The 13379-nt window shown below is 45.4% G+C and overlaps 1 protein-coding gene across 1 annotated transcript in view; it reads right to left on the bottom strand.

Moving 5' to 3' along the window:
• The window catches only part of FAM47E (family with sequence similarity 47 member E), a 30269-nt gene extending 17576 nt beyond the window's left edge, over window positions 1-12693 (bottom strand). Inside the window, exons 1-3 of the mRNA XM_052642141.1 lie at window positions 12620-12693; window positions 7373-7733; window positions 5360-5499 (exon numbers count right to left, since the gene is read on the bottom strand). Of these exons, the coding sequence (XP_052498101.1) occupies window positions 5360-5499; window positions 7373-7733; window positions 12620-12693 (575 nt within the window). The remainder of the gene's footprint in view (window positions 1-5359; window positions 5500-7372; window positions 7734-12619) is intronic.
• Window positions 12694-13379: the final 686 nt, after the last annotated feature.

Raw genomic sequence — 13379 nt, 5'->3', positions numbered from 1 at the left:
AAATAGTATCTTGGGGAGGAATTCATAATTGCATGTATTTTTAACACTCTTGCAAGCTCATACAAATTATGTGTTAATATTTTCAAAGATCATATTCTCATTATCAATATCATAAAGACAAGTATACCATGTTATTTAGAACAATTAAAGTTGATATAGAATTTTATCATTGCAAGTTAACTTTTTTAAAAATTATGAGTACCATTTATTAAGACCTGTGTCAGGTAAAAACACAAATTATAGTGACTGGAATCTTCCAAAGTCTTAGACAATCTTGACAAGCAGGAGACATCCTGGCTTCTCTCTCCTTCAGCCTTAAAATTCAGCCTATTAGTAAATCTGGTAGATTTTAATTCTGTCCCCTTCTCTGGCCTGTCACAAAATGTATCTCTGCATCTTTCTTAAGGCCCAATTGCCAATTCCTAATCCATTCTCTACACTGTAGCCAAAACTGTCATTTCAATATATAAATTCAGTCTTATCAAATGCAGCTACATTTCATCCTGGATTAAGCCTATTCAATAGCTTCTTTTTAAAAACAGATATAATTCATACATCATAATATTTACCATTTCAAAGTATACAATTCAGTTGCTTTCATATATTTACAAAGTTGCATAACCATCACCATTAATTTTGGAACATTTCTCTACCATTCTCCTTGCTCTTAAACCACTAATTTACTTTCTGTCTCTGTGGATTTGCCTGCTCTGCATATTTCATCTGAATGGAACCGTATATAACATTTTTTGTCCGGCTTCTTTCACTTAGCATAATGTTTTTGTTTCATAGATCCTGTAGCATGTATCAGCAGTTTATTCCTTTCTACGCTTGAATAATATTCCACTGTATAGATAGACCATATTTGTTTATCCATCAGCAGTTGGTTGATGGATATTTGACTTGTTACCACTTTTTGGCTATAATGAATAATGCTGCTATGGATATTCAGGCACAAGATTTTGTGTTCACTACCTTCTTTCACTTCTCCAATAAAGATCTAAGTCTTAACGCAGCTTTCAAGACTCTTCATGGCCTGCTCCTTGCCCATCTCTCCAGATTCTTCCAGAATTACCACCCTTCCACACTCTCTGAGTTCCAGCCATGGTGGCCTCTCCTCAGTTCCATGAATTCATCATGCTTCCAGCCAGCCACAGGGCCTTTGTACATGTTATTCTATCTGACTGCAGTGCTATCTCCAACCCCTTACCTCCCTTATGTCTCAACATATTTCCCCTTTCTCAGAGAGGCATTTGCACAGTCTGTCCCCAGAACCCATAGTTTATTCAAAGCAACCTGTACCTTTCATTCATAGCACTTATATATTAATTCATCCACTCAACAGATATTTATTAGGCAACAACTATGGCTTCCTTGCTGGCTCAAATGGTAAAAAATCTGCCTGCAATGCAGGAGACTGGGTTTGATCCCTGGTTGGGAAGATCTCCTGGAGAAGGAAATGGCAAGACACCCCAGTATTCTTGACTGGAGAATTCCATGGACAGAGGAACCCGGCAGGCTACAGCCCATGGGGTCAAAAAGAGTCAGGCTAAGTGATTAACACTTCTACTTTCATGTGCCAGGTACTATTCTAGGCATTAGGATTCAGCTGTAAATAAAGTTAAGAACCAGGACTTCCCTGGTGGTCTAGTGGTTAAGAATCTGCCTGCCAGTGCAGGGAACACAAATTCGATCCCTAATCCATACAGATCCCACATGCCGGGAAAGAACTAAGTCCATGTGCCATAACTATTGAGCTTGTGCTCCAGAGCCCAGGAGCCACACTGAGACCTGAGCACCCAGAGACTATCTTCTGCAGCAAGAGAAGCCACTGGAGTGAGAAGCCAAAGCTCTGCACAAAGAGTAGCCCTTACTTGCTGCAACTACAGAAAGTCTGTGCAAAGCAATGAAGACCCAGCGCAGCCAAAAGTAAAATTAAATATTAAAAAACATTTTCAAAAATAAATAAAGTTAAGACCCTGTCCTCAGTCATGTCCGACTCTTTGTAACCCCATGGACTATACAGTCCATGGAATTCTCCGGGCCAGAATACTGGAGCGGGTACCCTTTCCCTTCTCCAGGGGATCTTCCCAACCCAGGGACCAAACCCAGGTCTCCTGCATTGCAGGCGGATTCTTTACCAGCTGAGCCACCAGGGAAGCCCTTACAATTGATAGGGAGACACAGCACAGAGGTAAAAAAATATGTGTGCGTGGTATGCGCTACATTGCTTCACTCATGTCTCTTTGCAATACTATGGACTGGAGCCCACAAGGCTCCTCTGTCCATGGGATTCTCCAGGCAAGAATACTGGAGTGGGTGGCCACACCCTTCTCCAGGGGATCTTCCTGACCCAGGGACTGATCCCTTGTCTCTTAAGTCTCCTGCATTGACAAGTGGGTTCTTTACCACTGGTGCCACCTGGGAAGCCCCAAACAAATATGTACCAGGTAACTGTAAGTGATTTAAAGAAAAATAAACCAGGGCAGGAAGGATGGAGAGTGACGACAGGGGGCTGTTTATACAGAAAAGGCCTCTCTACTAAAGTAATATTTGAGCAGACCCAGAAGAAGAAAGGGACCAAACCATGTAGATATCAAACATTCAGCTACTAGGCTGATAAGAACAGCACTGCAAAGGCCCCAAGGTCAGAGCTGAGAATATATGAGAAATACAAAAAGGCCACTGTGACTGGAGAGGCGTGATTAAAGGATACAATAGTAGAGGATGAGGGCTAAGAGATAACCAGAACCTGATCATAAGGGACGTGAGAGGCAAGGATAAGGACTTTGGATTTTACTCTGAATAAGTAAGCAATTAGAAAATTTTGAGCACAGGACTGATATTGCACGACTTAAGTTTTTTGGTTTTTGTTTTACAGAATCATTTTAGCTACTGTGCAACAAATAAAATGGCACAGGTTGGGGGCAGGGTGGAGGCCAGGAGATTAGTTAGTAAGCCATTCCAATAATCCAGGCAAGAGATGATGGCACCTCAGAACAGACTGACCATAGTAAAACAGACAAGATTCCAGATATATTTCAAAGGTTACAGGCATTAGGATTTTTTTTTGGCAGATTGCAACCCCTGTTTAAAAAGTCACTGAAAGAGTGGAGTTACTACTTACTGATCTGGAGGAAACAGAAGGGGGAGTAGGTTTGGGGAAGAAATTAAGATTTCAGCTTGGATTTATCAAGTCTCAAATGCCAGTTATATGTTCAAAGGAAAATGTTACACAGTTTCTTGTATTAACCTTTTTTTGTTTGCTTGGTTGGTTATTCACCAAACTACTGGTCTCAATCATGATGAATAAAAGGGCTTCTACCATAAATAATTTAAAAAGCCATTCTGGGCTAATCAAAACCATTCAGGTTTTCAGCAGTTTTCTTCTCCCACAACTCTCCTAGAGTAGTGTAGACACAACTGAATTCCCTCCATTGCTGATAATTTGCATCCATTTAATGAAATAAGGGGCTTCCGTGGTGGTTCAGATGGTAAAGAATCTTCCTGCAACGCAGAAGATCCAGGTTCGACCCCCAGGTTGGGAAGATCCCCTGAATAAGGGAATGGCTACCCACTCCAGTATTCTTGTCTATAGAATTTCATGGACAGAAGAGCCTGGCAGGCTATAGTCCATGAGGTGGCAGAGAGTCAGACATGACTAAGCAAACAACACTTTCACTTTCAATGAAATAAAGCCTTCCCTGGTGGCTCAGTACCAAGGAATCTGCCTGCCAATGCAGGAGAAGGGGTTCTATCCCTGGATCAGGAAGATCCCCTGGAGAAAGAAGTGGCAACCCACTCCAGTATTCTTGCCCAGGGAAATCACATGGACAGAGGAGCCTGGTGAGCTACAGTCCATGGGGTCGCAAAGAGTCGGACACAACTAAGCAACTAAACAACAGACTAAACACTACTCAGAGCAGGACCCAAGGATCCTTTCCCTCCTCATCAGGAACTTAATTACTTTTACTTCTCTTAATTATTGTAAAGATTCTTAACTAGTCCTAAAGTAAAGTGAAGAAGAACTAAAGAGTGTCTTGATGAAAGTGAAAGAGGAGAGTGAAAAAGCTGGCTTAAAGCTCAACATTCAGAAAACGAAGATCATGGCATCTGGTCCCATCACTTCAGGTCAAATAGATGGGGAAACAGTGTCAGACTTTATTTTGGGGGGCTCCAAAATCACTGCAGATGGTGATTGCAGCCATGAAATTAAAAGATGCTTGCTCCTTGGAAGGAAAGTTATGACCAATCTAGATAGCATATTGAAAAGCAGAGACGTTACTTTGCCAACAAAGGTCCGTCTAGTCAAAGCTATGGTTTTTCCAGTGGTCATGTATGGATGTGAGAGTTGGACTGTGAAGAAAGCTGAGCACCAAAGAATTGATGCTTTTAAACTGTGTTGTTGGAGAAGATTCTTTCAAGTCCCTTGGACTGCAAGGAGATCCAACCAGTCCATCCTAAAGGAGATCAGTCCTGGGTCTTCATTGGAAGGACTGATGTTGAAGCTGAAACTCCAATACTTTGGCCACCTGATGCGGAGGGCTGACTCATTTGAAAAGACCCTGATGCTGGCAAAGATTGAGGGCAGGAGGAGAAGGGGATGACAGAGGATGAGATGGCTAGATGGCATCACCAACACAATGGACATGGGTTTGGGTAGACTCCGGGAGTTGGTGATGGACAGGGAGGCCTGGTGTGGTGCGGTTCATGGGGTCGCAAAGAGTCGGACACAACTGAGCAACTGAACTGAACTGACAGTATTCTAAAGATGAGAAGCTTTGAGAAGGTAACTACAGAGAGTCACTGACTTAATGACAATTCGTCTTAGAATTTTTCCACTTCACGAGAGTGCAAAGTAATAGTTGTTCAGAAGAAAATGTACTTTGAATTTGGATTTTTTTTTCCTGGGCTGGTGATATGCTGTGATGACCCTGTCTGGTGATGCTGGGCAGCAGCAGTGACCCATAGTTCCCCACCAGCCATGTGATCACGAGGGACAACAGCTGATACACTTACGACCACCCTGTACCCACACAACCAACATTTTCCTCACCTTCAGTACTGTAATCTGTCTATAAATTTTGTGAGATAGTCAATACTTTATTATACAATAGGCTTTGTGTTAGATGATTTTGCCAATTGTAGGCTAATGTAAGTGTTCTGAGCATATTTAAGGTGTGCCAGGTTAAACTATGGTTTTCAGTAGGTTAAATGTATTGCATGCATTTTCGACTGATGGTATTTTTCATTTATTATGGGCTTATCAAGACAATCCCACTGTTAAGTTGAGGAAGACTTGTACTAGAATGTTTCATCAGGGGACAGGAATGAGCAAGAGGTTAAGAACCATACTTACAGTCCCAAGTAGACTTGGGTTGAACGTTTTTTTAAAAGTTTTGTGGGTTTTTTCATTCTTTTCCTGATGCCCTGACAATAAGCCCATGTGTCTTCCAGCTTCTTGTCAGGATCCAGAACTTCCAGCACCTTTAATAAGAGCTACAAACAGAAAACAACTTAGGAGAAAAGAAAGATGTACTGAAAAGGGGGCTCTCTGATTCTGAAACACAACAGACCAACACATCCCTTCACTTTGCCTTTCTAGTTGGTCAATACCATTCATCAGCTCCAGTGCAAATACGGTCCTGGGTGATGCTGGTTAATGTCCATCAGCTCGACATTAGCTGTGTTGCCTTTTTACTGAAGTTTCCATCTCCTCTAGATAGAACAGTGACTCTGGGCCCACTTGGACCCCAGTACCTCACTGAGAAAAGTACCTCTAGAGGGTGTCTGTGGTTTTTGACTGCCTACCATCCATTCAGCTTCCCTGGTGGCTCAAACAGTAAAGAATCTGCCTGCAATGCTGGAGACCCAGGTTTGATCCCTGGGTCAGGAATATCCCCTGGAGAAGGAAATGCAATCCACTCCAGTATTCTTGCCTGGGAAATCCCACGGACAGAGGAGCCTGATGGGCTATAGACTGTGGGGTCTCAAAGAGTCGGACATGACTGAGTAACTAACACTTTCACTTTCACCATCCATTCATCCTCCTATGAGTAACAGTATCTAGACTTTTCTTTGGCATATCACCTCTCCCTTCATTCTCAGTCCTTGTGATCTGAACTGGCCTGACAGCTCTTCACACCACAGCCTGGCCTGGCCAATCAGGCCTATGGTGACTGGCTAACCCAATGAGACCCAGGGGAATTAGGTCATGAAATTTTCCTGGAACCATGCAAAGATGTATTGTTTTCCAAAGTAAAATTGACATCTAGAGCTGCTGGTGGCAATCATGGCACCACAAGAAGAGATCCTGCTTCAGAAGGAAGACAACACATCTATTTGAGGAGGTCAGATATGAGAATAAAAACCACAGTTCCATGTGCCCTCTAAGGATGCGTGCAGAGGATCTCTTTGCCACAGACTCAGAAGCTCTGACCCACGGGAGGGTAGTGAAGGAAAGACCAGGGGGCAAACCATTGATTACAAACTCCAGTTGTAATGAGAACCTACTGTAGCGCACAGGGAACTCTACTCAGTGCCCTGTGGTGACCTATATGGGAAGGAAGTCCAAAAGAGAGGGGATATATGTAGGCATATAGCTGATTCACTTTGCTGTATAGCAGAAACTAACACAACATTGTAAAGCAACTATGCATGCGTGCATGCTCAGTCACTAGGTCATATCCGACTCTTCGCGACCCTACGGACCATAGCCCACCAGGCTCCTCTGGCCATGCGATTCTCCAGGCAAGAATACTGGGGCGGGTTGCCACTTCCTTCTGCAGGGGATCTTTCTGACCCAGGGATTGAACCCCTGTCTCCTGCCTCTCCTGCACTGCAGGTGGATTCTTTACCACTGAGCCACCAGGGACGCCCATGCTAAGTATATAGGAGCTGACTGGAGTGGAAAGTCAAAGAATCCTGGGATATTGATGACACATTGCAGCTGCTGCCCAGCTCTGGTCCTGGCAATCTGGTGAATTTCCCTGTGACTTTTCAGGTGCCCATCCATTAATAACATCTTATGGACACCTCCCAAGACCAGGCTAAAATGACAGAAGCAAGACTGAACAATTCCTCCACTGTTTTCTCCCCTCAAAAGAGTCACAAGCAAAATTGACTGGTAGAGCTTCAGAGGTAAACAAGTCAAACATTTCTGGGTTGCTGAGCCTTCATAAGTTGGCTGGCCTCTTGGCGGTATGGTGCTGTCATCGGCATTTCCTGAAAGGCTGCTCCACACCCCAGGAGAACTCTCCCCAGGGAGACAGTCATCGTCCTCACTCCTGGAGGGAACTCCCCAGGCATCTAAGGAGCAACATTCTCCAGGCCCCACTGAAGACCCACCCACAACCCCAGGACAGGAGGTCACCTCGGCGGGCATGTCTTCTTCCAGGTCCGGATAAAGAGCCAAGGGGTGCAGGGTCAGCTGAGCCTCAGTGTCTGTCAGGAAGGCCATCCATGCCTGCTGGGCCGGCGAGAGCTTGGAACACAGGGCTGTGTGCCTGGGCAGCCTCTTCTTAGGAGAAGGTTGGGGAGCTGTGTGATAAATTTGGGGGAGAAAGCCCTCCCTGGGGCCCAGCGCGGTCAGAGCTTCACAAGGCGGGCAGCCTCTCCGGAAGTCATCCTGTCCTGTTCTCACGAATCTCCACCGCCGGCTGTCCAGGGAGGTGGGACCCGGCAGCCTGCCCTTGTGCTCCATGAAGCACTTGGAGGGCAGATTCTCTCTGTACCTGCAAGACATCATGGCAGCAGTCTGACCACAAGGGTGAGCGTGGGAGAAGGAGTTTTCCAGGAGGCTGGCCTCAACCTGTGTTAGGCAAGAGTTGGAGGAAGGGAGGGTCATGTGAGAAGGCGGAGTTCCCATACTCCTGGTTCAGGGCACATCATCACTGGTCCATATGACCCTCTCTCCTGTTTCTTTATTCGACGTTATTCCCATATTCCATCCTCTTTATTCGACGTTATTCCCATATTCCATCCTCACTGCCCCCTCTCCACAGGCACCACCACTCTAACAGATTTGGAATGTATCCTGTTTGCAGGGCTTTCCTGTTGGCTCAGACAGTAAATACTCTGCCTGTAACGCAAGAGACCTGAGCTCGATCCCTGGGTGGGGAAGATCCCCTGGAGAAGGGAATGGCTACCCATGCCAGTATTCTTGCCTGGAGAATTCCATGGAGGAGCCAGATGGATTATATATAGTCCATGGGGTCACAAAGAATCAGACACGACCGAGTGACTAACACTTTCACTTTTGTTTGAAGACATCCTTATAAGATCTGTATTGTTCTTTTGTGTCCATGTATCCTTACTGTACATAAATCATAAATGGTCTTATTCTGTCACTTGTTTACAAAGCATGATACCATGAAGGCCTATCCATGTCACTCTGTGTAAATGTAATTCATTATTATCACCTGCAGTCACCAGCTATCCCCTCTCTTTTTGAAGGATACTTACAATTTATAACCCCTCCTGGACTCTGTCTTATCCTTTAAAGGGACACAGTGCAGTGGGAAGAACCTGGACGTGGTGACAGCTCACCCCCAACTGGGCTTTCCTGGTGGCTGACATGGTAAAGAATCCGCCTGCAATGCAGGAGACTTGGGTTTGATTTCTGGGTTGGGAAGATCCCCTGGAGGAGGAAATGGCAACCCACCCCAGTATTCTTGCCTGGGAAATCCCATGGATAGAGGAGCCTGGCAGGCTACGTTCCACGGGGTCACAAAGAGTCAGATATGACTGTGACTAAGCACAGCACAGCACCCCCAACTAGCTGAATGATGTTCACCCTACATTTAATCTTTGTGGGCCTTAATTTCTCCTCTCAGCTCAGTGGGGTCAAGGGCACAAACTGTATCAGGCCCACAAACCCATCATTTGATCCCCTTTGTGCTTTAATAAGAACTGTAATAGTTCACATGTAAGGAGAACTTTCTATATAACATGTGCTGTGCTCAATGCTTTACACGAATCAGTCTCATAACAATCCCATGAAGTAGGTACTAACATTATTCCAGATAAGGAAACTGAGGAACAAAGAAGTTGAAAAACAAAACAAACACTTGTCAAAGTTCCCATTGTTAATAAGGGGCAGAGCTGGGATTTTAATACAGTTAGCGTGACTCTGGAGAAAGGTAAGAAAGGTGTTTATACGTCAGAGCTTCTGACATATAAAAATGCCCATACAAATAATGTGGAACAAAAATCAGGAGCTCTGGGAACACTAGGTCCACCTTCCTGTGGAGCCCCTATTGGCATAGTGGCTGCCATCTTTAGACAAGTCCTGTGCTCTCTTATCCACAGTCTCCACTGTTCCCTACTACTTAATACGAAACCTGCTTCACACTGTCTCTTTACCTCATCAGACAGTTATTTGCACGGAGTTTTTAGGGCAGGAAGCTAAGATGGAAGAGATCGATGGACAAATAGAAAGAAAAATGAGACCTGGATAATCTAATATATCCAGGCATTGCCAAAGTCAGGACTTGGCATTTGAGCAGCTTAATGGCAGGTCTCTCATGATCTTAATACATCAAATGGCACTAGTCAGATATTTCTATATTATTGGTGTCTTTTCTTGAAGCCTCTTCCACCTCCAGGCCCCTTTCATCTATAATGACCCATTACAGTAAATCTACTTCTTGTCACACTCATCTTTATAGGCACAAAACATTTTAAGAGATTCCAGCTTTATCCTTATCCTTTTCTTGTGAGTCCTGGACACTTCTTTCTGTCTGTGCATGCATGTGTGTGTTTTAAGGGTTTAATCCATCTGGAGATGGCAACCCACTCCAGTACTCTTGCCTGGAAAATTCCATGGACTGAGGAGCCTGATAGGCTACAGTCCATGGGGTCGCAAAGAGTCGGATATGACTGAGCGACTTCACTTTCACTTTCACTGTGAAAATACAGATGAGAGGATACAAAAATATGAGTTCACAAGTTGCTCTTTGCAATTAATAAATCACTCCTAAATAGCTAAGTGGTGAGGATGTTGAAATTCTATCTAGCCTTGAGATTTGATGACTCACTCAGTATGACTTGTTAGCAAGTTACCTTCTATAGTACCAAAGTTCTTCCTGACCCAGGAATCAAACCAGGGTCTCCTGCATTGCAGGCAGATTCTTTACCGGCTGAGCTACCAGGGAAGCCTGTTTCCCACACATTTACAACTAATTCAAAGATCCAGTCACTTCATAAAATAAAATCTGATGACCAATATTTTTACTCAAGCACAGTCATGCAACTCAAAATGAAAGTGTGGCAGCTAGCTCAAGCCTGATAGAACATTAGAGCTGGCACAAACTTTGAAAGAAATCTAGTCTAACTTCTTCACTTTTCAACAAGGAAACGAAGTTCTAAAGAGGTGAATAAGGGAACAGTCTGGCTGGAGGACTTACCTCACTTTGCCTCTCATAGCTGATAAACTTGCCTCTCTGCATTCTGTTAAGTTCACGAAAATTTTTGCTTAACCCAGAGTATAAAGCAAGAACATTTTTCTAAGCATCTACTATTTTCACAGTCACTATATGATACTCAGATATTTCCATCTTTAAGAACTGCAAAAGGGTATTGGGCATTTATCCTAAAGAAATGAAAACTTATCTTCACAAGAAAGTCTGTACACAAATGTTTATAACAGCTTTATACATAATAACTAAAAACCAGAAACAAACTGAATGTCCTTCAACAGGGGAATGGAAAAATGATGGATAAACATCTGTGCCATGAAATATGACTCAGCAGTAAAAATGAACTATTGATGCACACAACATCTGGGATGGGTCTCAAGGGCTTCTGCTTAATGAAAAGGAACCAATCTCAAAAGGTTTTATATCTTTTATAAAAGTATTATTCTATTTTTCTAACATTCTCAAAAGAACAGAATTCTAGAAATGGAGACCAAATTAGTGGTTGCCAAGTGGTGTGAGTGGTAAAGTGAGTGAAAATTAAAGCATAGCATGAAGTGGCTCCCCTGCTGGTAAGGAAACAGTTTTGTATCTTGATATATACATATAACAATATTTTACTGAACTACACACACACACACACACAAGTACAAGTGAAAACTGGTGAAATTCGAGTAAAGTCTACCATCTAATTCATACATACACACAGTGCTGATTTCCTGCTTTGGTAATGTACTATAGTTATGCAAGGTGGTATCACTGCAAGCATCTGGAGGAAGGGTGCATGGGACCTCTGCACTACGTCTGCAACTTCTTGTGAGTCTATAGTTATTTCAAAACAAAAAGTTTGAAACTGGGGGTGGGAGAGATTCTCAGAAGAGTCCATAAACTCTAACATGTATACAGTGCATATATATGGCAGTAACTGTTTTACAAGTGCCAAGTCACTAAATCCTCACAGTTTGTGTGTCAGTCACTCAGTCATGTCCAACTCTGCGACCCCATGGACTGTAGCCTACCAGGCTCTTGTGTCCACGGCATTCTCTGGGCAAGAATAATGGAGTGGGTTTAGCAATCCTAGAAAGCTCATTCCTTTTATTGTTCTCATTTTACAGTTAAGAAAACTGAGCCCAGAAAGAGCAACTAATTGTCTAAGGTCACCAGGCAAAAGAGGAAAACTGGCCTTCAACTCCAGCCTTGCTGATTGTAGACTCTGGAATCTTCACCACCACATGGCTGCTGCCTCCAAGAGCACTGAATTCCGTTCTCATAAACCGCTCAAGGAACCAGCCAAGGCAAAAAGCCTCAGGTTCCTGTCTTGTGCAGTGATGCCAACCATTCATAATGGCAACTGACCACCCCAGGGCCTGAGGCACCCCCTCCAAATACCAACTCGGCTTGGCCACAGTCACCTACTGGGCAGGGAAAGACTTCTGGTGCGACCCTTCAAACATCCAGACCCCTCACACTGGATGTAGGATGCAGGCAGCTAACCCCGAGAAGAGTGGGTTGCAGGCTAAACCATTCTCCGCAGAGGACTCTTCCACCATCAGTTTCCCATCTGGAGGTGTGTTACTCGTTCAGTTTTGTACAGCTCTTTGCAACCGCACGGGACTGCAGCCCGCCAGGCTCCTCTATCCATGGGATTCTCCATGCAAGAATAATGGAGTGGGTTACCATGCCCTTCTCCAGGGGGTCTTCCAGACCTAGGGATCGAACCCAGGTCTCCCACATTGCAGGCGGATTCTCGACTAGCTGAGCCAGCAGGGAAGCCCTCCCATCTAGAAAGGGTATATTAATCTACATCCTCTGGGGGTGGTTTAGTCTCTCAGTTGTGTCCGACTCTGTGCGACCCCATGAGCTGATGAAGCCTGCCAGGCTCCTCCGTCCATGGGATTCTCCAGGCAAGAATACTGGAGTGGGTTGCCATTTCCTTCTCCAGGGGATCTTCCTGACCCAGGAATCGAACCCGTGTCTCCTGCATTACAGATAAGGAATCTGCCTCTAGGGGGACAGTAAAGAGCGTGGCATGAGCTGGTTATGTTCTATTACGATCATTTAGGTGCGGGAGACCTAAAGGAGGGAAGGAAGCCGGGTCCTCCGCGGCCATCGGCCACCCGCCGACCCCGACCCCGGCAAGCACGGAGCGCAGGCGCCCCCACGCGGCACCCACGGGATGCGCCCTCGCTCGGGCGCGCGCTTACCTGGGCCTGCAGTTCCGGCCCACCCGCATCCCGGCCCGCGGCGCCAGCGGGAACAGCCGCCTGTGGTCAGCCATGCTGCCTCGGCCGCCCACGCGGCCTCCGGTGGTGTGCGTTCCCCGCCGCTCGGGTCGCTAAGAGACCCGCCGAGCTGCGCGCTGCCCAGACTCGCCCGGGGCGCGGAGCAGCCCAGGCGCCCCCTGCTGCTACCGGGGAGCGAGCGACCCCGAGGCGTCCCTGCGCCCCACCCCGCACCCAACCCCTCCTCCAACGCCTGGGGGCGTGGACAGTGGCAGGGGAAGCGCGAAGAATCAGGTTCTTGGTTTGTTTTTTTTAATCTGTTGTGATTAAATCTATCGGGATTTAATCTGTTGGGGTCAGTGTTCATGCTTTTCTTGCACACCACCGGTTCAAAAACTGTTGAAGGAAGAAAGCAGCTGGGGTGAGAACAAAAGAAAGAATGGAAAGAGAGCGAAAGGAATAGACTGACTTATAATGGTGGGAAGGCCTTTTAGCACGGAATGTTTTTCTGGAGGTCCTGGAAATCCGTCACTCACCGCCTCTGTAAATCGGGGGCTGTGCACTGGTAACTAGTCACCAGCTGGTTCCCAGAGTCCCGCCTAGCTCTTGTGTTACTTGCTCCTTCTGCCTGGACTCCCTAACGCAGTGAAAATGCCATCCAGTTGGCCCTGGTAGGCAGATGTCCTCGTAAATATGGATTGCATGAGGATGTATTTTGGGTTTGCTAAGTTCTCTTGCTACT

This window comes from Budorcas taxicolor, chromosome 6, assembly GCF_023091745.1.
Source record: "Budorcas taxicolor isolate Tak-1 chromosome 6, Takin1.1, whole genome shotgun sequence".
In the NCBI taxonomy this organism is placed as follows: Eukaryota; Metazoa; Chordata; class Mammalia; order Artiodactyla; family Bovidae; genus Budorcas; species Budorcas taxicolor.
The sequence above is the reverse complement of the archived record's forward strand: the minus strand, read 5'-3'. Positions and strand labels throughout refer to the sequence as shown.